The 20,125-nt window shown below is 37.1% G+C and overlaps 2 protein-coding genes across 9 annotated transcripts in view; one reads left to right on the top strand and one right to left on the bottom strand.

Moving 5' to 3' along the window:
* Positions 1 to 20,125, top strand: part of ARPC2 (actin related protein 2/3 complex subunit 2) — a 42,938-nt gene that overhangs the window by 12,333 nt on the left and 10,480 nt on the right. For all 8 annotated transcript variants that reach the window (XM_056808531.1, XM_056808532.1, XM_056808534.1 and 5 more), the window contains exons 5-7: positions 3,615 to 3,660; positions 8,417 to 8,603; positions 11,632 to 11,725. In XM_056808531.1, coding sequence (XP_056664509.1) covers positions 3,615 to 3,660; positions 8,417 to 8,603; positions 11,632 to 11,725 — 327 coding nt within the window. The remainder of the gene's footprint in view (positions 1 to 3,614; positions 3,661 to 8,416; positions 8,604 to 11,631; positions 11,726 to 20,125) is intronic.
* LOC103099961 (HIG1 domain family member 1A, mitochondrial-like) lies at positions 10,262 to 10,924 on the bottom strand. The gene has a single exon (XM_056808539.1). The coding sequence runs from the start codon at positions 10,910 to 10,912 to the stop codon at positions 10,631 to 10,633; it is 282 nt and encodes a 93-aa protein (XP_056664517.1). The 5' UTR covers positions 10,913 to 10,924; the 3' UTR covers positions 10,262 to 10,630.

The raw sequence follows: 20,125 nt of genomic DNA, 5'->3' as shown, positions 1-20,125 counted from the left end.
GAAGGTTCAGCAAACTAAAAATGGTCACTTCCCTTGCAGTTCATGCTTTGCTTTATCATGAGAAGTTCAAGGGGGAAAATATTTATAGATTGAAGTTCTTTATCTAGAAAAGAGATGGGAAGAAGGAGAACTGACATAAACACAATCTTAAATGAAGGTTTTTCATAGGAAGGTTATAATCAGCCTTATCTCCCACGAATACAGAACAAGGAATAAACTGATGTTTTAGGAAGCAAGTTTGACTGCCGGAGAACTGCCTGGCAAATTTATTAAACATTGCATCAAGCATCTGAAAGACATTGTGTGATGATTTCCCCCAGGATAGAAAGCCATCTCTCTTTAATGGTCTTGATGAAGTTATGCTTAGAAAAAGGAAGAATACTGAGTTGAGTTTCTTCAAGTTCTTTTCTATTCTGTGATCCTGTGAGGAGGGATCTTTAGAGCAGGTTGCTCTTTGTTTAACTGCAAGGGTCAAAGAACAAACACCTTCTGCTTGGGTGGGGTGAGGAACATTCACAGTCTTGGAGCCTTGTCATCAATGAATCACTCCCGAGTCGGTTAAACAGTGACCAGAGTGTGATAATGAGAAGCAGTTTGTTCTGTGTCTGAGAATCTCAGGTCTAGCAGACTTCTTCAGAACAGAAGGCATCTTCCGATGATAGGGGAAAGATGTGACAGTGACATGCTGCCTCTAACTGCCTCCTGATGTCATGTTGGAAGAGGAGGCGAAATTGAGAAGTGAATCATGGTTAAAGTGAATTTCTGGAATCCTGTTGAGGAGGCAATGAGTTTGCTATGGTGGGAGGAAAGGGGCAGTGACAAAGTGGTTAGATATAGTTTTGATTGGATCTTGAGCACCTATTAGATCTTTGAGGGGGCTTAACTAATTCCTTAGATTCAGATTTATCTTTTTTCTCTCATTCTTTAGGAAGTGAGAGAAGTATAAAGTACCAAATTATAATTTACTGGCTTTTCAACCCTCAGGGTATGCATTTGACTTCTTTTTCAAATACTTTAGGAATAAGGTATGAGAAAAGAGATTCAATGCAACAGAATATTTATTAAGTGGCTACTATGTGCTAGGTTCTCTGTATTAGGCCTTAGGGGATACAAAGACAAAAACTGAATAGTTCTATTTATCTGCAAGTTACAGAGAAGGTTCTGTGATCACAAAATTGATCTACAGTTCATAGCATGTTGCTTTTATAAAGGCCCTTAAATATCATTTAGCTGTTGATCTCCTCATTAGAAAGGAGAGGATATTTCCATGAACCTGATCAAGTGAATGTAGTTCTAGTGAGTGAGATATAGACTTAGACTCCCAACCTAGTTCTCTGTCTTTTGCTACCTCTGCTTTAATTTTACCCATTAGAAATGAATACTACCTCCTTATCTACCCCAGGGGACAATAATTAGGGTTAAAATTAGGATTGTCTGTATGGTATAGTGAATTATATTGTAGGTGTAAAATGGTATTTCCTCATAAAAACCAGAGAGAGGATACTGAAAGATCATGACATTGGTGACACCTTCATTACTGATGTCTTATCCATCTCCAAGTAGTTGCTTTTCTTCTTTCCCCACCTCTTTGTGTCCTTTGCCTCCTAATTTCCTTGGACTTCTGCTTACTGTGCTTAAAAACATCATGGATTTCAGTTGCACAGGGTCAGAAAGAGACAAGAGGGAAGGGCCAAGGCCCCCTGATGACAGATTGGAGAAGTCACTGGCCTCTTGCTGCATCAATTCAGATAGAGGGTGGGGAATCAGACTGGGTGCTACCTTGTTACACTACCAGGAAGCTACAGTTTTTCTCTGGCTCTTGTCTCCATCCCACCCCCTTACTCTACCCCAGTTTTGACAACATTTGAGAAAGGTGATTCTGCCAAGGTCATTGTGCTATAAAAGCTGAGTTGGAGACTAGAGGCAAATGGATTGGAGTAGAGACAAGGCTATGAATCTGAGGATTTGGGGAAAGTAGTTTCCTGGATGGGGGGGGAGGGGAGGGGAGTGTTAAAAATTTGTCAAAGGAACAGAAAAGGACTGCAATTGAGAGGGCAGATCTCACAACCAGGTTCACTGTGTGAGCATTATCTTGGAACCCCTGATGTCTAACTTCTGTTGACTCTTCCATCAATTGGATCATTGCTTCCCCACCTGTTTGCAGTGATTGATACAATGACCATCTAAGGAGAGTGGTCTTTGTTACATTTAAGGTTAAGTTATTGATCACAAGAGGAAATTGTTTTCAATCCTTGAGGGGTGGGATCCAGGAAGGAACTGAGTAGAGATCATTCTGAAACATCAGCCCAGCATCACAGTTTAACGTATCATGTTCTCTATTCATATTCCACAGAAATGGAGGGAAAGTTCTTGTGTTCATTAATAACATGATTTGGATGGCAGCTTTTCTAAATTGAATAATCTATATTTCAAAGTAGCAATTAAATTTAATCAAAACCACTCATCTTCCAAAATTAAAATCTTTACTGGCAGGAAGTGTTATTCTCATCTGTAACCCAAAGTATTCCTTAGCGTAGCTACCCAGTAGACACCCCATAAATACCTGTTAAACAGCCTTCCTCAAGCCATTGGGGTCATCTGCAAGCTTCAGAGCAGTGTCCACCAAGAGAGGAGGTCAAACTTGGTACTAAAGAAAGATGGTTATAGCATAAATCCATAGCAAGATTGCGCACGCGCGCGCGCGCGCGTGTGTGTGTGTGTGTGTGTGTGTGTGTGTGTGTGTGTGTGTCCCAGCTATGTTTTCACAAGCTTACCTGATTCTACTTAAGAGATTTTGTAGTCCAGCTCCTTATTTTACAGATGGCCATACAGGTTAAGATGGCAGAGCTAGAACCCAAAATTTAGTTTCTTAAAATTAAATTTGTTGGGAATATAAGCTATCAAAGACTGAAAAATGATAGCTGGGATCCAACTATCTGTACACGTTTTTTTTTTTAACTATCACCTCATAGTTTTTAAGAACATAATCAAGCTTCTAATTTAAATCAGTCCCAGTAATCTTGATTTTTGTCTTGGAGTTAGTGGGTTGACCCAGTCAACAGATAAGTAGCATGATCTTCTCTCATAATCAGGGTTAAAGGGCAGTCATACATATTATGGTAGATGATGGTAGATCTGTTGAGAAGGTGGACAATGTAGAGGGAAGGTATTGCCCTACTTGGATAGATGACAGGACTTGGTGAGAAGACAACCTCAGATCTGTTTTGCTTAGTTATTCTTGAATAAGTGTCTCCTAGTCATTTTGCCGGTAGAGGGTGAGATTACCAGTCTTTATCCCAGCAAGAATTATAACTTGATTTCCCCCTCAGTTTGAAATAATTTTTCTTCCCTCTGATCTCTTATACTACCCTGGGTATCAGCTCTCTCTATATATATGTGTGTGTGTGTGTGTATATATATATATATATGTTTTTTTTTAACTAGTTATCTGACCCCAGCTCCCTTCACACCAGATTGTAAATTCCGAGAAAACAAGCTTTTATCTTCCCAGGACCTAGTTCATAATAGACCCTTAATAAATGTGTTGAATTGAACTTTACAAATACATTGAAAAGGAAATAACCTTTGACATTCTGTTATTTTGTATTTTCTAGTTGTTGAAGAGGGTATATGGAAGTTTCTTGGTAAATCCAGAATCAGGTATGCTTCTGTAGACTAATACTTGTATCAAAGCTTTTGCTGATGGATTTAATCTGAATATTATACCTTCCTTTCTTTTTTTAAAAAATGTTTATACTTTCGTGGACCCATTTTTTCCTCAATATAAAAATAGCATTCAGTGGCAATATAATGATATCAATAGTGCTGGGTTATGTCACCAAAAAATAACGTGGCAAACTACTGCCTATACTTCTAGCCTGATGGCTACCATTGTTTGCCTATTATGATTAAGATGCCTTTTAGAGGAATTAAGCAAATGTTGACCTTTCCTTTAGTACTTTCCTATCTACTGCATAGTTGGAGGAAGTTTATAGCTGAAAGTGGGGTGAAAGGTATCCATCTTCTTAATCTATTTATAGTCAACCCATTGACCGACTCCAGAATAGTGGGCTGTGACCCACTTTGATGGGCACACATAATTTGTTAGTACTCTTATTTGGGAAGACCTGGTTACTGTTATATCCTCAATTAAGATGCATTCCCATGCCCTAAAACAGCCAAGCTCCATGCTGGAATAAGATTTTAAGTTATAAAGCTATTTGAAGATTAGCTATTTTAAGAAAAATGAGCATGAGAGGCAGCTAGGTAGCATAGTAGAGTGCCAGGCCTATAGTTGGGTGGAGTTGTATTCAAATTTGACCTCAGACATTTTCTAACAGTGTGACCCTTGGGCAAGTACCTTAACCCCAATTGTCTAACTTGCTCTTCTGCCTTAGAACTGATCCTTGATTCAATTCTAAGACAGAAGGTAAAGAGTTTTTGAAAAAGAAAAAATATGAGTATCATTTGATACTCAGGTAACATCACAGTTATGCCTCATTTTCTGGAAATGAAATTGGCTACCTTTTTTTTTAATGTTAAGAAAAATTCTTTACAAATAATGCAAAACAATATTTTATGTCCTATGACTCACTGGCAACATTCTGGCCAAAATGTAAATGCATGTCTCTAAACAAAAATAGCTCAATATACAGTTTTTGTCCACATACATTTGAAAGTAAATAAAAGCCAAACGAGCAAAATTATGAAGTCATGCAAGCTTGTCTTCAACATGTCTAGTTTGGGTTTTTTTTTTCTGTGATATTTTCTTTAGCATCTAATTTTTTCCCCTGCTATAAGAGACTTACTTATTCCCCATTCCCATTCTTTTTTTTCTGTCCTGGAATGTATTCCTTGCAGCCTTTTATATTAATGCATTTGGTAACATTGTTTCTGACCATAGTGTCATTGAAATGCACGCTCTTTATAACTAGAGTTATTATAAAAGACACACCAAAGAAAACAGGGTAGATATGCTACCCTCTCCTTTTGTTACCATGGTCCAAATGAAATACTGAAGTCAAAATTCAGAGACAAAAATCAGATTTTGATAAATTGGGTTGGGAAGAAATGTTTTGTGGGGATAAAGAATAGTAGATTTGAAGGGGAGCAATGAATTCTTGGATTTACCCCTTTCCCATTTTCCTCCTCCCTCCAACCTACCTCAACAGCAGAAGATTATATGGAATCCTTGTTTAATAATGTATATATTGCTGCTGAAACTCTATATTCTATTATTAAATGCCCCCCCCCCCCCCAAATCAAAAACAATTGAAGTGTCTCTCTCCCATTACTAGAAGTCATTTTTCTAACCTAGTTGAGATTTCTTAACCAGATGGTACTGAATTTTTACTTGATCACACTGGCTAACATTCACCCATTGTACTACTTCCTTAAAAGTATGAAACTTGTTTTAGTCTTGCCTTTATCTGTTTTGAGTGGCTTCTAAAATCCAGTAAACTCTAGCTCTGAAAATATTCCTTTATCTTCTCTCAACTCATCTGTTTATCTGGTTCTCAGGTACCCAGAATAGGAAGGTTTTTGTAATTATTTAATGTTAGAGTGCCAACAATGTGCTAAACACTGTCCAGAACAGAAATTTAAAGAACTCATGACATTAAGGATCATAATCAGAGTGGGGCAGGCCCAACAAAAACAGAATGGGGAAAAAAAGAAACAGTAACAATGCAAAAATCTGGTGCATTCCATAATTTGAAATTCATACCATCCTGGTCAAAAACTATTCTGTGCCCAAGCCTCATCAGTTACCTTTGATATGAATCAATTATTGAGATCTCCCTCAACCGTACCTTAATATCTCTTTATACACAACCTGATATTGTGTGGACCTTTTGGCTCATTAACAGCATGTATCTAATCTCTAGTTACTAACTCTCACAGTGCTTATTAAATGCTAATCATGTTGGTTCTTGTTACCCTGGTAAAGAAATATCTCTTGTCTTGCCCTGAATTTTAAAGGAATATTTTATGGTTATTCTTAAATGAACTTAAATTTCTGACTTTATATTCTTGGTTTTTAACAGCATGTTCCTTTTTCACAATTGTCTCTGGAACAAGCCAAATTTCTCATTGAAGTTCCCAGATTGTGTTCTTAGAAACGTTGTCTTTTCTTTAGACCAGAGGTGTGACAAGCATGAATCACTCTGGAGAATCTGATTAAAATATAATTGGTAACTATTTAACAAAATAAAAATATAATAGAATATAAAGAATGTGTGGTTTCCTAAGTCAACAAGCCACCTGTTCTACAGAGATCTTTATGTATAATTTAGTTGTAAAAATTATTTTAATAAATTTCCACATAATTTTTCCAAAGTTATATGATCTATAGTCTTACCTCTCTTTTTCCCTCCCCCTTCTTGGAGCTGACAAACAATGCAGTCTGGGTTATACATGTATTGTCATGTAAAACGTGTTTCCATATTCTATATTTTTTTGTAAGAGAATACTCTTATAAAATCAAAACCCCAAATCATATAGTTTCTCCTTGTTTCTATGTAAGCTATTGATACCAGTGCTCTCAGTAATTTGGCATTTTTATGTCACTTTGAATTATTTTAAGTGTTTTGTATTTTAAAGCATCTTTGAAGAATATAAGATTGACTTTACCTTAACTCAGTGTGATAAAAGGAAATGTGTAATGCAATATTCTGCTTGTTTTACAGATAGGGAAAGGAGACCAGAATTAGCTTTAAAAGTGAGTTAATTTTAATACTCTAGAGCAGTGATGGTGAACCTTATAGAGATGGAGTGCCAGGCCCCATCCCCACCCCAGACTGAGTACCCTGGCATATGCTATGGTTCCTCCCCCCCCTTCTTACCCCATCCAGGGGAAGGAAGAAGTACTCCCATTCCACTGCTGGGGGGAGGTGTCCTGTAAGGAATGGCCTCAGGGCAGGTGAAGGGAGGGGGAAGGGAGTGACCTAAGCACTATACTCCCCTTCAGCTCTGCTCCCTGTGAGCTGCCCACCTTACCCCTATGCACTCCCATTGGGCTGCTGGGCAGAAGGGCAGGGGAATGTGAGGAAAAAAATGTCTTTGGGCACAGTGGAGAGGGGGAGAAGAGCAGCTCTGCCCAAATCCCTCTGACTTTCTAGTAACAAATTGGGTAGGAGGAGGCAGGCACATGCCCACAGAGAGCATTCTTTGTGCCATCTTTGGCACCTGTGCCATTGGTTCACCATCACTGCTCTAGAGCCTTTGTCAAAAGAGAGTCTATCCTTTTATAATTAGGAGTATTGGTAGGGTTTTTGGGGTTTTTTTTTGTTTTGTTTTGTTTTTTAATTTTTTCATTTAGCAAAAATCTCTCTCCATTCCCTGTTAAGCCAAACAAATTCCCACAATGACCATATCCAAAAAACATCTCATTGTGCACTGCGTCCTTTACCTCTCAGCCCAGAAGTAGGTAGCAAAGCTTCAGCTCTACTAGTAATTTAGTTCTAGAATTATGGTTTATCAATCTTTTAGAGCTAATGTTACAAAATTGTTTTTCTGATACTGCTTAGCAGAATCTTCCCTCTAATTCAGTTCATACACATCTTCCCAGGTTTCTCTGAAACTGTTTCCTTAGATCATTTCTTATGACATAATAATATTCCATTGCATTTGTATACTATAATTTGTTCATCCAATCTCCATTTGCCACCACCAAAAAAAAAAAAAGTCTGCCATAAATATTTTTGTATTTACAAAATTTTCCTTTCCTTTTCCTTTCTCTTTGATCTCTTCAGGATATGGTCTTAGTATAATATCACTGGGTATGCCATTGTTTAGGCCATAGTTACAATTTGGTTTCCAGAATGCCTAGACCAATACACAGCCCCACCAACAATCTATTTCTGCATCTGCTTTCCAAAGCCCCGCTAATATTTATCATTTTCCTTTTTTTTCTGGCCCTTTTCCCTTTCTGATGAAGGTAAGATAAAACCTCAGAATCCCGAGCCACCCAACTAAGAAGTGTATGAATCCAGATTTATACCAAGGTCTTCCTGACTCCAGGCTTGATTCTATCCACTATGATACCTAGCTGCCTCTTTCACTTAACTTTTAGCAATCCATGACTTAAATAGCAAGGAAGGTATTTAGGTTCTCTCTTTTATTTGCTTTTCTCTAATTTTTTTTTTAACCCTTACCTTCCGTCTTGGAGTCAATACTGTATATTGGCTCCAAGGCAGAAGAGTGGTAAGGGCTAGGCAATGGGGGTCAAGTGACTTGCCCAGGGTCACACAGCTGGGAAGTGTCTGAGATCAGATTTGAACCTAGGACCTCCCGTCTCTAGTGCTAGCTGCTTTTCTCTAATTTTTAGGGATATGGAACATATGACTATTAATAACTTGGAATTATTTTTAATAAACTTTTTTAAACGAGAATACAATTGATGGTTTCCCTCCCCCAGGATACAATGTCTCTTTGCTATATGACCTTGAGAACTTGCCTGCCTCAAAGGACTCCATCGTGCATCAGGCCGGAATGTTGAAAAGAAACTGTTTTGCCTCAGTCTTTGAGAAATACTTCAAATTCCAGGAAGAGGGAAAAGAGGGAGAGAACAGAGCAGTAATCCATTACAGAGATGATGAGACAATGTGAGTATAGACCATCATGCCAATGCATCATTCTATATACTTAAAGACTAGGGGATGATCCTAAGGAGATATGGTTCTAGTGATTTAATATGCAGTTTGAGAAAATTATGCATCTATCAATCAGTCCTATTGGAAGTAACTTTTTAAGTTATTTCCCCTATGAGCATGGGAGACCAAAAAGTGCTATAACTAAAATGTTTGAGCTGAAGACTTCTGCTTTGGTGGCTTTATTTTTTTATTTATTTTTTATTTCTCCTACACTCATCTTCCAGAGTCTCAGAAGCAGCCCATTTATTAGTGGTTTTAGTTGTCAAGGCAAGGTAAAAAGCATTTATAAATTATTCACTATGCATCAGGCATTGTCAACTATAGTTAAGCAAAACAGATTCCCACATTGGTTTTGTCTTGAGTTCATCCCCTCTCTTTAAAGAGGAGAGTTGTGTGCTTCAGCATGGATCCACTGGAATCATCATTGCTGAATAATGGTTCTGAATTATCAAACTTTTAATATCCATTGATAGTACCATTTTGGAAGAGATGAAGAAGGAAGAGTATGACATGGTGTAGTGCATTAGCGAGTGTAGGGGATATACATAATAACCTAGATTTTCATATGAGGCCATTTTTATCTGTTTCATGGAATTTCCCAAGACACTGTTAATAAAGGAGGAAAGTTAGGGAGTACACTGATTAAAACTATATTTATTTATATTAAACACTATAGTTAAAGTGTTGAACCAGCACGAAGAAGAAAAACCAAATTATTTCCTTTTGGGGAGCCCATATTGTGAGAAACAAGGTCTGTGATATAGAGCCACTTCTCCCAAACCAGGTCGTCTTATAATTTGTCCACCACAGCCCACTTCCTGAAAGAGGCTACTCAGTAGGCCACCACTAGGGCTTCTCCATCACAGAAAGCAAAAACAGGCAACATGACAGCAGTCCTGTCCAGTGGTTCACTTAACTTTTTTTTTTTTAACCCTTACCTTCTATCTTAGACTCAATACTGTCAATTCCAAGGCAAAAGAACTAGGCAATTAGGATTAAGTGATTTGTCTAGAGTTACCCAAATAGGAAGTATATGTGATTCCTTATATTCCAGGTCTTCCCGACTCCAGGCCTAGTACTATCTACTATGCTACCTCTGTTGCCTCTTTCATTTAACTTTTAGCAATCCATTTAGGTTCCCCTTCCAGCAGCAGCTCCTGTGGAAGTGCCAAGGATTCTGGAAAGATGTATTCTTCTTCCATCTCAGTCTTCAAAAGTCAGACCTAGGCAGTTGGTGGGCAAGCTTCTTGGAGAAGGTGAATCCCTAGAGCATGTGGGAGCTCTCCAGACTGCTAATAATACCATAATGAAGACAAGAAACCATACCTCTTTTTTTACTGTCACCTTTTCTTTTTCTTTTTTTTTTTCATTTTTAAAGTTCTCTATCTTTACTGCTAAACAAGCACTTCAAATACATATAAAACATATGGTATTTAAAGAACAATTTCAGTGTAACAGCAGCAAAAATATTTGGGATATTATTCTCATGTTTTATTAACATTATAATAAATACCACTGTGTTAAGTAGCCTGGTTAACAAACAACTTTTCAAGGCTCACCTTAAATACAAACAGGTTGTAGTGGGAAACAAGGAAGTGTTGACTGTGCTAAAGAAGTTCCCATATTAGATCCCAAAATAGGCCACATGTTAAAGCAATAGGAGCTACTTGGAGCATTAATTTTTTAAGACTTGGGGAACCTGAATATAACATATCATCCAAAGAAATTTCAATGACTAGTTCATTTTGAACTAACTTAGCTCTCCTAATAAACGCTTAGATAGAAGGCTTTGCATTACTTGGGAAACAGTAAAATCTCCATGAAAAAAAAAATCCAATCTTTAAAACATCATGATTGTGTCTGACATGTGCTGCTTTTTAGAACCACATACCCCTAAATGATTTTTTAACATAAATAACCTCAATGTGAGGTATCCAGCTCTATAAAACATCATCAGCATGAAGACACCATCTTTCTTCCTAAGGTTTGGGTTTGGCCCAGTATTCCTGAAACATGGAATACAACATACCAACAGTCATTGCTCCTACTACAAAGCCTTGAGCTCCCAAACGCATGTGAATCAGGTGGACAGACATTTTAGTAATCCCTCCGCTCTCCAATTTGTATAATCCATATGCAACAATAGCTGCAAAACCTGCTATTCCAATTGGGACAAATGGTGCCTCCTTAGCTTTTTGGGCAAGTTTTGATCCTGAGGACTCATCATAAGTAGACAAAGAAACATCACTATCTGATGACATAGTAGTTGGTTGAAGTAAGAGGCTCCCTTTTACAAGCAGCCTTTGTCTTCCTACTGTCACCTTTCTGTTAGCAACCTTGGTAACTTTATTTACTTTGTACTCAACAGAAATATTAGGGCAGCCTTTAAAAATATAGAAACAATGCATTTCAGTTGATAGTAGCTACTACTTTTAGTGTGAGAAGAAATCAGGTGAAATTACACATTCAAATTTCTTTTATTGAAATGTTTAAAAATGAAGTAAAAACTAAATTTCAGAAATTTCACACTCTTAATTTGCTATTAAAATGTTAATTAAGATAAAGATTAGTTGGAGACATGCAAGGTTCTTAGTTCTTTAGTGGGCTGCCATGCTTCTGAGTCATTACAGTTTAATCAAGTTGACAAGTTGCATTCCTCTGCTCCTATTGTCCTGTTTAATATAGTTCCTTTATAGTCATAAATAATGTGTATGTGAAATGAAAATTAACTTTATTTACTGACTTCCCTTGGTATAATCATATAGTCCCTGTCTCCAGGCTCCATTAAGGCACAAACATATTTCAGTGTTGCTCCTCCAGAGAAAAGCTCTTGACAACACCCTATGTCGTTGATAGATAAAAGTAAATTGGCTGTTACCTTCATGGTTTCTTCATGCTTTACTTCACCAATAAAAATCTTCCATGAGGCCCCATGATGACTTTTGCTTTCTTCACCATCCTTATATTTTCTTCTTCTCAGGTATGTTGAGTCTAAGAAAGATCGGGTCACCGTTGTCTTTAGCACCGTATTTAAGGATGATGACGATGTGGTGATTGGAAAGGTGTTCATGCAGGTATGGAAAATAGCATTGGGGGGAAATAAGGCACCTTGAGTATATGCTTTTAAACTATTAGAATAAGATTAGTTTCCCCTATTATAAGTAAGACCAGGTATTTATCTTTAGGGGATTAGTTTTCTAAGGAACACCTGTTTAGCAACTGCCTTACCCAACCAGTGACATACCTTGCTTTCTGAGTAGTGATGGCTTGTGAGCTCAGAGAGCCACAGAAAATCAGTTGAATAGAGGATGAATTCAACCCTAAATCCTCCGAGTAATAAAGTATAGTGGATATGACCCTTAATAGACAGAAAGCATCAGACAAGTCTTTTCCCATTTCTTACCAGCTCCTAATCTCTCTGTTAAAGTGTGCCTATATTTTAATCCAGTCCTATTCCAAGGATCCTCTAAAATACTCAAAAAAAAAAAAGGAGTTTGCCCTACAGAAACAGGGAAGGATATAGAATTGCTCAACAAAAATAAATGAGACAATGAGCCTGAGAGCAAGTGAGATCACCAAAGGGCATGCCTAATCACTCTCCTCTGAAAGAGCTTATCTAATAAAGAGCACTAAAAAGGCTTAGTGGGATATTTTCTAATTGGATTTTTAGTACTGTTGAGCTCAGCCATTAAGGTTCTTGGCTGCCTTGTATTTCCCAGTCATCAAATGAATGTGTATCCAAGTTGTTTGGATTTTTTTCCCTGAGATTGAACATCATTCAGATTTTGATACAGTGATGAGAATGTAAGAAAATAGTACTTTGTATTCTTATGTGACAGAGTGATAAGGTTTGAAAAGGTAAAAATAACCTTGTTTGGCTGTGAGGAAACTTACTTTAAAAGAGATGTAGGGATAATAAGGATAATTTATGTGCTTCCCTTTAAAGCAAGGAAAGTCCCATCTGGTTGTAGCTTTATTGTACCAGTCAGCTTTTTTCTTCTTCTTTCTGCTCTAGAAGGGAGACTAATCAGAAATTCTTATAATTTTGGATATCTTATTCTCTATGTAGGAAAATTAGATAGGTACTTTAGTGCTGTTGAGTAAGAAAGTAACTAAATATGAATTACCTTGTCAGACCTAGAAATCAGCCTCTTGGACAAGCTTTTCATGGTAATTTTTGCAGAATTGACAGAAGAGGCCAAAAACACAAGAATTGGGTTAACTCCAGAGCCACAGGCTAATCTTAAAGGCCACAAATATGCTTCAGTGAATATTTAGAATTGGCTGCTTTTACTAGTACTGTTCCAGTTTTATTTCAGGAGACATCTTAATTTATTTGTACTGTACATAGATCTTATCATGGATAGTTTATCAAGGATCAGTTCCTTGGAAGAGTATGGAATACTTAACCTTTGTCTAGAAATTTAAATCCCATCTTTGAAAGTGAGGGCATTAACATAGTTATCTAAAAGGAAAGCAAGCAAGCCACTTGCATTTTGTTGCTGATTTTCTTTGAGATAGCTGGAAGCTTGGATATGAAGTTGTCTTAAAGCTTTTTGCCTATTTGCTTTCTGCAAATTCAGAGTACTGAAGGGATTTGCTGGGAATGACCAAAGGATACTCCTGCTATTTTGTTAGCCTCTTCAAAATCATCCATCTGAAACCTTCTTCTGGGCACTGACTGTTTAAATATGTAAGATGGGAGATTCAGACATACAGCACCAAAGAGGCAGGTGGTTGGACTCAAACAGGGTCACTGCTCTTTTCTTTGTAGCTAACCCATGCTATTGTCTAGATACATCTTGAGCAAAATAAATTGATCCTATCATTTGGCAGAAACACTCCACAATTTGCTGTTCTGCCTTGAACCCCTTAATTGAATTCTTTGTTGCATTTCACTGTACTTAAAGTTAAAGGGCCTGGAGTTTCATCCTTTTACCTCTCTATCTGATATTCTAATGTCCCACTTGGGCATATTTCTTTTGTAGTCATATAGAACTAACTAAAAATTGGAATCTGAAAGTAAGAACAGTCTGATAAATATTTGATCTTATTTGAAAGCTCATGCTTTTAGACACAACAGATTTATGGTGCTTAAAGATTAGTTAGCTTGGACCCTTTGTGTCAGAAAGTGCAACGAATCAGTACAACAGCTAGAAAAAAATACTCTTTCCTAGGATAAAAGAAACAATTGCTATAGCAGTTTTGGAGGAGAAGGTAGCCTATTGTATCCAAATCTGAACAATAGCAGCTTGTCATATTTACAGTGTAGCTAGCATACCAGTGAGAAATAGTTGGAAAGTAGAGAAGGGAAAAGTAAGATTAAAAATTAATATCTGATACTCCAAGTATTCTATTTTTATGATGTATTAATAATTTGAAGTAGAGGAAAGTGATAGCCTTAGCAAAGAGAATGTTTCCCAGCTACCCACGAGGGAGAAGAGAGAGTGAGGGTGGAGTTACACACAACTTTGTTGATATAGTATAAGCATTTTAAGTGGGGGTGAAGGAAAAGGAATTCTGGGAAATGAAGTCCAGGGATGCAAGATTCTATTTACACAATATGTTATTTAGGAAGCTCAGGAGATTTGACAAATAACACTACACAAACCAAATTGCTTACAAAATCTTACTATATATTTCAAAATGTACAGAATTGAATAGTACTAATAAGTTATTAATGTTTACAGACATGAAAGCATCTGACCATAAATACTGAGTGAGCCTTAAGATATATTGAAGTAAAAGAAATTGACATAGTGCGTCATCAGTGTTGTTGCAAGAAAGGATCAACAGAACCTCAAGTAGAATCTTAGAATTTACTTAGAATTTAGTATCTTGTTCTTCCCAGCATATTTCAACCAAAGATTTTGTATTCAGGGAAATTTGTATATCCCAGCAAATGATCCATGGTAGCATACTTTGTTCTATTTACACAAATTTATATAAATCGTCTTCAAAAAATTGCATTTGTAGAGTAGTCATGCTAATAAAGCAATTAGATTATATTCTAAGGTTTTTGTAGTTCTCTTGTTCAATCAGCAGCAACAATTATCCTTAAAGCCTGGCAATCCCTATAAGAACCACTCCCTTGCTCCCTGAACTTACATATTACTTAACAAAATAAAATAACTCCTAGAAATTTGGAAGAGGAAGGAAATAGTGATGAAGTCACATATGTAACTTCTTTGTCCTACAAATTTTTGTCTAGTTAACTCTAGAAAGATGTCACATATCACTGCAAATTGGGGGTGCAATTGTATTTATGTTAGATTCCTGACTTAAATGCAAATCTGTGTGTAAGTTCAGTCAAAAACAAATTCTGGATGCTTCTTCTCACCCCCATCCCCCCAATCAGTCACAAAGTCTGGTAGAAAACAGGAGCACAGTGTCCATGCCTGTACCATATGCTGCATTTTCAGCAGTTGTCCAAGTAGATTTCTATTTATAGAATCAGCCAGACGTGGTGCATGCTTAGAATCCTGCTACCAGGGAGACTGAGGCTGGTACATTACTTAAGCTCAGAAGTTCTGAGCCAGCATTGTATGTGTCTGTGTCTCTTACCCCCTGCTCCCTAAAGATGGATGGATGGACAGACAGACAATGGCAGGATGTACCAGGATACCTAAGGAGATTGAAAATAGAGCAGGCTAAAGTTTTGATGCTGATCAGAAGGATTAGACTGATGAAAAGTCACTGCATTTATAGGCCTGGGCAAGATAAGGAGATAACTGTCAAAGAATCTCACATCATTGGAAGGCTCTTCCAGTGCCACAGCCCACTAAACAAGACCCTCTCTCACATCCCTGGCAAATGTTCATCTAACCTAGAATATTGTTAGGATACTTTTGGTAGCCAAAGCCTGCCTCTCTGCAGCTCCCATCTATTGTTCCTAGTTTAATTCTTTTTCCATTTGACAACCCTTTTGATATGTAAAGACAGCTATTTGAATAACAGTTCCCATTTATATAGATTTTAATATATACAGAAGTCCTTATAATAAGGTAGTTGCTATTGTGCCTTTGTAAATGAGGAAACTGAAGATCCTTGTGGTTAAGTGTCTTGCTCACATTAGCCCAACTGTTTAATTGTTTTTGGTCATGTCCAAATCTTTGTGACCCCTTTTGGAATTTTCTTGGAAAAAGATACTGGAGTGGTTTTCCATTTCTTTCTCCAGTACATTTTACAGATATTAAAACTAAGAGAAACAGGTGACTTACCTAGGGACACACAGCTAGTAATGTCTGAGGTTAGACTTGTACTCGGGTCTTCCAGATTCCAGACCCAACTCAGTACTCAATCTACTATACCACCAAGCTACACTATTAATTCAACTAGGAAAGGTTACAACCTGGATTCTTCATCCCCAAGTCTTAGAGTCATTCCACAATAGCACAGCTGCCTCCCAACTGTCCTTGCCTCCAGTTCCACTTGTTTGCTTTTTTCTTATTCTTATTTTGAGTGTCTTCTTTCCAGGCAGCTTTTTGTATACTTCAGCATGTCAGTTTCTGACCAGGGCAGACCTCAGGCTGATCACTGGCATTTTTTTGCCTGTTGTATAATAGCTGGCATCATATCAAGCTTGCAGTAAAATAAGAATTGGGCTGTTTTTCGTTCTCTCTATCTAATCTGTTCTCTTTGTCCTACCTACTCTGAACAGCAGTCAGTCAACCCTGTTCTTTCTTGGCTCTTCTTCTAACCCCTAATATAATCAAAGGCTTCCATGATCTCAGCAAGATGAATGTTCCCTCCAGTGACATCACAGTTTTCAACCCATCCCTGCCTATTTCAAGTGCATTTTATTTGCCTTCTCTTCCTATCACAAACTCCGAAATCAGTTGTGTCACATCCTACCAAAGCTTGTCATTTCTTCTATAGTCAGTTCCTCCTTATTGACCAGAATAAGGTACAGAATAGCAGTTCCCTTGTTACTGAAGTGAGCTAAATCAGAACAATTTCTATGAATACAATAACTTAAAGAACTTAAGAGCTCTTAATCAGTTATAAGAATGACCACTTGGGTCTCCAGTAAACATAAGATAAAATGTGTTACCAACTTCCTGACGGAGGCACTGTATTTTTTTTTTTAACCAGGCCACTGCATTTAAGTTATTCAACATTTATTTGTTACAAAGATTTACTTTTATTTCTCTTGATTTTTAATGGAAGGACATACAGGTGCCCAAATAGAGGACCATTGAAATGTGTTGGAATTTTTTGGGTTTTTTTAATGCATACAAGAAAACTCAAGACAGCACAGACAAGGAAGGCAGTTTTGAAAGTAATGTGGCATTATATTTTTTTTTTCCTAAAGAAAAACTGGTGGCATGAAATAGAGGCTCAATTTCATATGAAATCCTCTTGAGCACACGTGTCAGGAACATATTCACTGCTTGCTTTTTGCAAAGATGTCTCAATAGGTCACTGCTCTTATTCCACCTCCTTAGTTTGTATTATCTTTCCAGAACTCAGCATCTGTTTCTCCTGTTTGGGTTTCCACTGCCTGTACTCCTACCAGACCAGCACTTGTTCCTCTGGTTATCTGTCCTTCCCTGCAGATTCTGTACTGTGTATCTTCCCTTTATTTGTGGATATCCTCCCAGCAGTACATATCTTGATATATACCGCTAATTCTTATTTCACCTTGACAACTTTCATTGTCATGTTGTAGTCAAAAGTCACATCTGGACAAATCATGACCATGATGTTGAATCTACTTTTTGTTTTGATTTCTAGTTCATTTAATTTTCTTACTCTGCATTTGTAAACAGTCACTTTAGAATAAAAGTTACTAGAACTGCCTTTCTTCTTGGACATTGTCTCCTGTGAAATAATGGATTTCTCTACTAATTGTCTTCATCTTCCTTATCTTCATTCCTCATCTACATTTCCTGTTTGACTTAGAAGAAAAATATGGGCAATTCCCCTCCTTTCCCATTTTGAGTTTAAAGTGGGGTTTCTTTTTTTTTTTCCAAGCTAAATATATATATTTTTTCTTTGGTCAATTTCAAACATTATTCCTTGGTTACAAAAATCATATTCTATTCCTCCCTCCCCTCCCCCCTCCCTTCCCATAGCCAACGCCCATAATTCTTCTGGGTATTACATGTGTCCTTGATCAGAACCTATTTCCATGCTGTTGGTGTTTGCACTACAATGTTCATTTAGAGTCTACATCCCCAATCATATCCCCTCGACCCATGTAATCAAGCAGTTTTTCTTTGGTGTTTTTACTCCCACAGTTTTCCTCTGAATGTGAATAGTGTTCTTTCTCATAGATCCCACCGGGTTATTCAGAATCACTGCATTGCCATTAATGGAGAAATCCATTACATTCGATTGTACCACAGTGTATCAGTCTCTGTGTACAATGCTCTCCTGGTTCTGCTCCTCTCGCTCTGCATCACTTCCTGGAGGTTGTTCCAGTCTCCATGGAATTCCTCCACTTTATTATTCCTTTGAGCACAATAGTATTCCATCACCAACATATACCACAATTTGTTCAGCCATTCCCCAATTGAAGGGCATCCCCTCATTTTCCAATTTTTTGCCACCACAAAGAGCACAGCTATGTATATTCTTGTACATATATTTGTCCTTATTCTCTCTTTGGAGTACAAACCCAGCAGTGCTATGGCTGGATCAAAGGGCAGACAGTCTTTTAGCGCCCTTTGGGCATAGTTCCAGATTGCCCTCCAGAATGGTTGAGTCAATGCACAACTCCACCAGCAATGAATTAATGTCCCCACTTTGCCAAATTCCTTCCAGCATTCATTACTTTTCTCTGCTGTCATGTTAGCCAATCTGCTTGGTGTGAGATAATACCTCAGAGTTGTTTTGATTTGCATTTCTCTGATTACAAGAGATTTAGAACACTTTTTCATGTGCTTGTTAATAGTTTTGATTTCTTTGACTGAAAATTGCCTATTCATGTACCTTGTAAAATGGGGTTTCTTAAAAAAAAAATTTGTGACCTGGAACCATTTGATAGTCTAAAGGCTATGGACCCCTTCCCAGAATGATATTTTTAAATGCATTAAATAAAATAACAGGATTACAAAGGAAACCAATTTTACTGAGATAGTTACAAAATATTTTTAAAAGAAGTTCATGGTAAGGGGAAAAGACTTACACAAAAATATTTATAGTCACTTTTTTTTGTGGTGGCAAACAATTGGAAACTAAGTGACGTCCATCAGTTGGAGGAATGGCTGAACAGATTATGTTATATGGTGGTGATGGAATATTATTGTGCTGTAAGAAATGAAGACTAAGATGATTTCAGAAAGAACTGGCAATAAACAGAACCAGGAAAACATTGTACACAGTAACTGCAATATTGAGGAATGATCAACTGTGATAGACTTAGCAACTCTCAGCAATACAAAGATGCAGAACAGTTCAGAGGAATTTGAGACAAAAAATGCAGTCCACCTCCAGAGAAAGCTGTTGGAGTCAGGATGCAGATTAAAGCAGACAATTTCTCAATTGTTTATTTGAGCTTATCTTTGGGGTTTTGGTTTTATAAGATTACTCATTCACAAACATGAACAATATGGAGAGGAATTTTTTTTTTTAATTTTAAAAAGAAGTTCATGGACCTCTCCCTTAAGGTTCTGCAAGCTTCCAAAAAATTTAATTTTTATTGGTGTTTTCAGTCCCTAGATAAGGGTAGATTCAGATCAAGTGCTTGTTCAGCTCCAGACCTTTTCCCATTCTCCCAATTCTTAGTGCCTTCCTCTCTAAGGCTTCCTTCTTTTACTCTGTCTTTATCTCCTGTGAACCAATTTATATGCACATTATTTTACTTATCAGAATATAAACTTCTCTAGGGCAGGCTCTATTGTTATTTTTCATATTTGTGTATGTAGTAAACATTTTGACACAAAGCTGGAGTTACAATGAGTTTAAAAAAACAATGTCTGGTTCTTGTTAACTCTGGAATTCTAACTCCAGTCTGAGTAGAAGATAATATTTGTATGAAGTTTGAGATCATACTTTTAAGTTTTCAATCCATATCTTTGTATTTTTATTTTTAAAATTATGTTGAAACCATTCTTGCTTCTCTTCTTTGTATTTTAGGAGAGGTTTCTTCAGATTTTTTGTTCACCTAATTTTTGGAAACATAGGGACATGACTTTTTAAAAATTTCTTAAATATAATGGGGGAGAGATGTGGTGCTTGATCCATACATAGAATGTAAGCACTTAACAAATCCCTTGTTTGATAATTTCTTTACCTTAAGTCCTAGTCCAGAAATCCTATTAATAGTAATTTGTGTTTGTGTAACGCATTCAGATTCTGAAATCCTTTACAAACAAACTAAGTCTGATTTGGTCTTTAGAACAACCCTGTAAAGTAGATGATTATCTCCATTTTACAGGTGTGGAAACTGGCTCAGATGTTAATAATCTGCAGCAGGATTCAAACTCTGGTCTTTCTAACTTATTGTCTAGCCATATGTCTACTATGCA

This window comes from Monodelphis domestica, chromosome 8, assembly GCF_027887165.1.
Source record: "Monodelphis domestica isolate mMonDom1 chromosome 8, mMonDom1.pri, whole genome shotgun sequence".
Classification (NCBI taxonomy): Eukaryota; Metazoa; Chordata; class Mammalia; order Didelphimorphia; family Didelphidae; genus Monodelphis; species Monodelphis domestica.
Note: the sequence above shows the minus strand (reverse complement) of the source record. Positions and strands in the feature narration are given on the sequence as shown.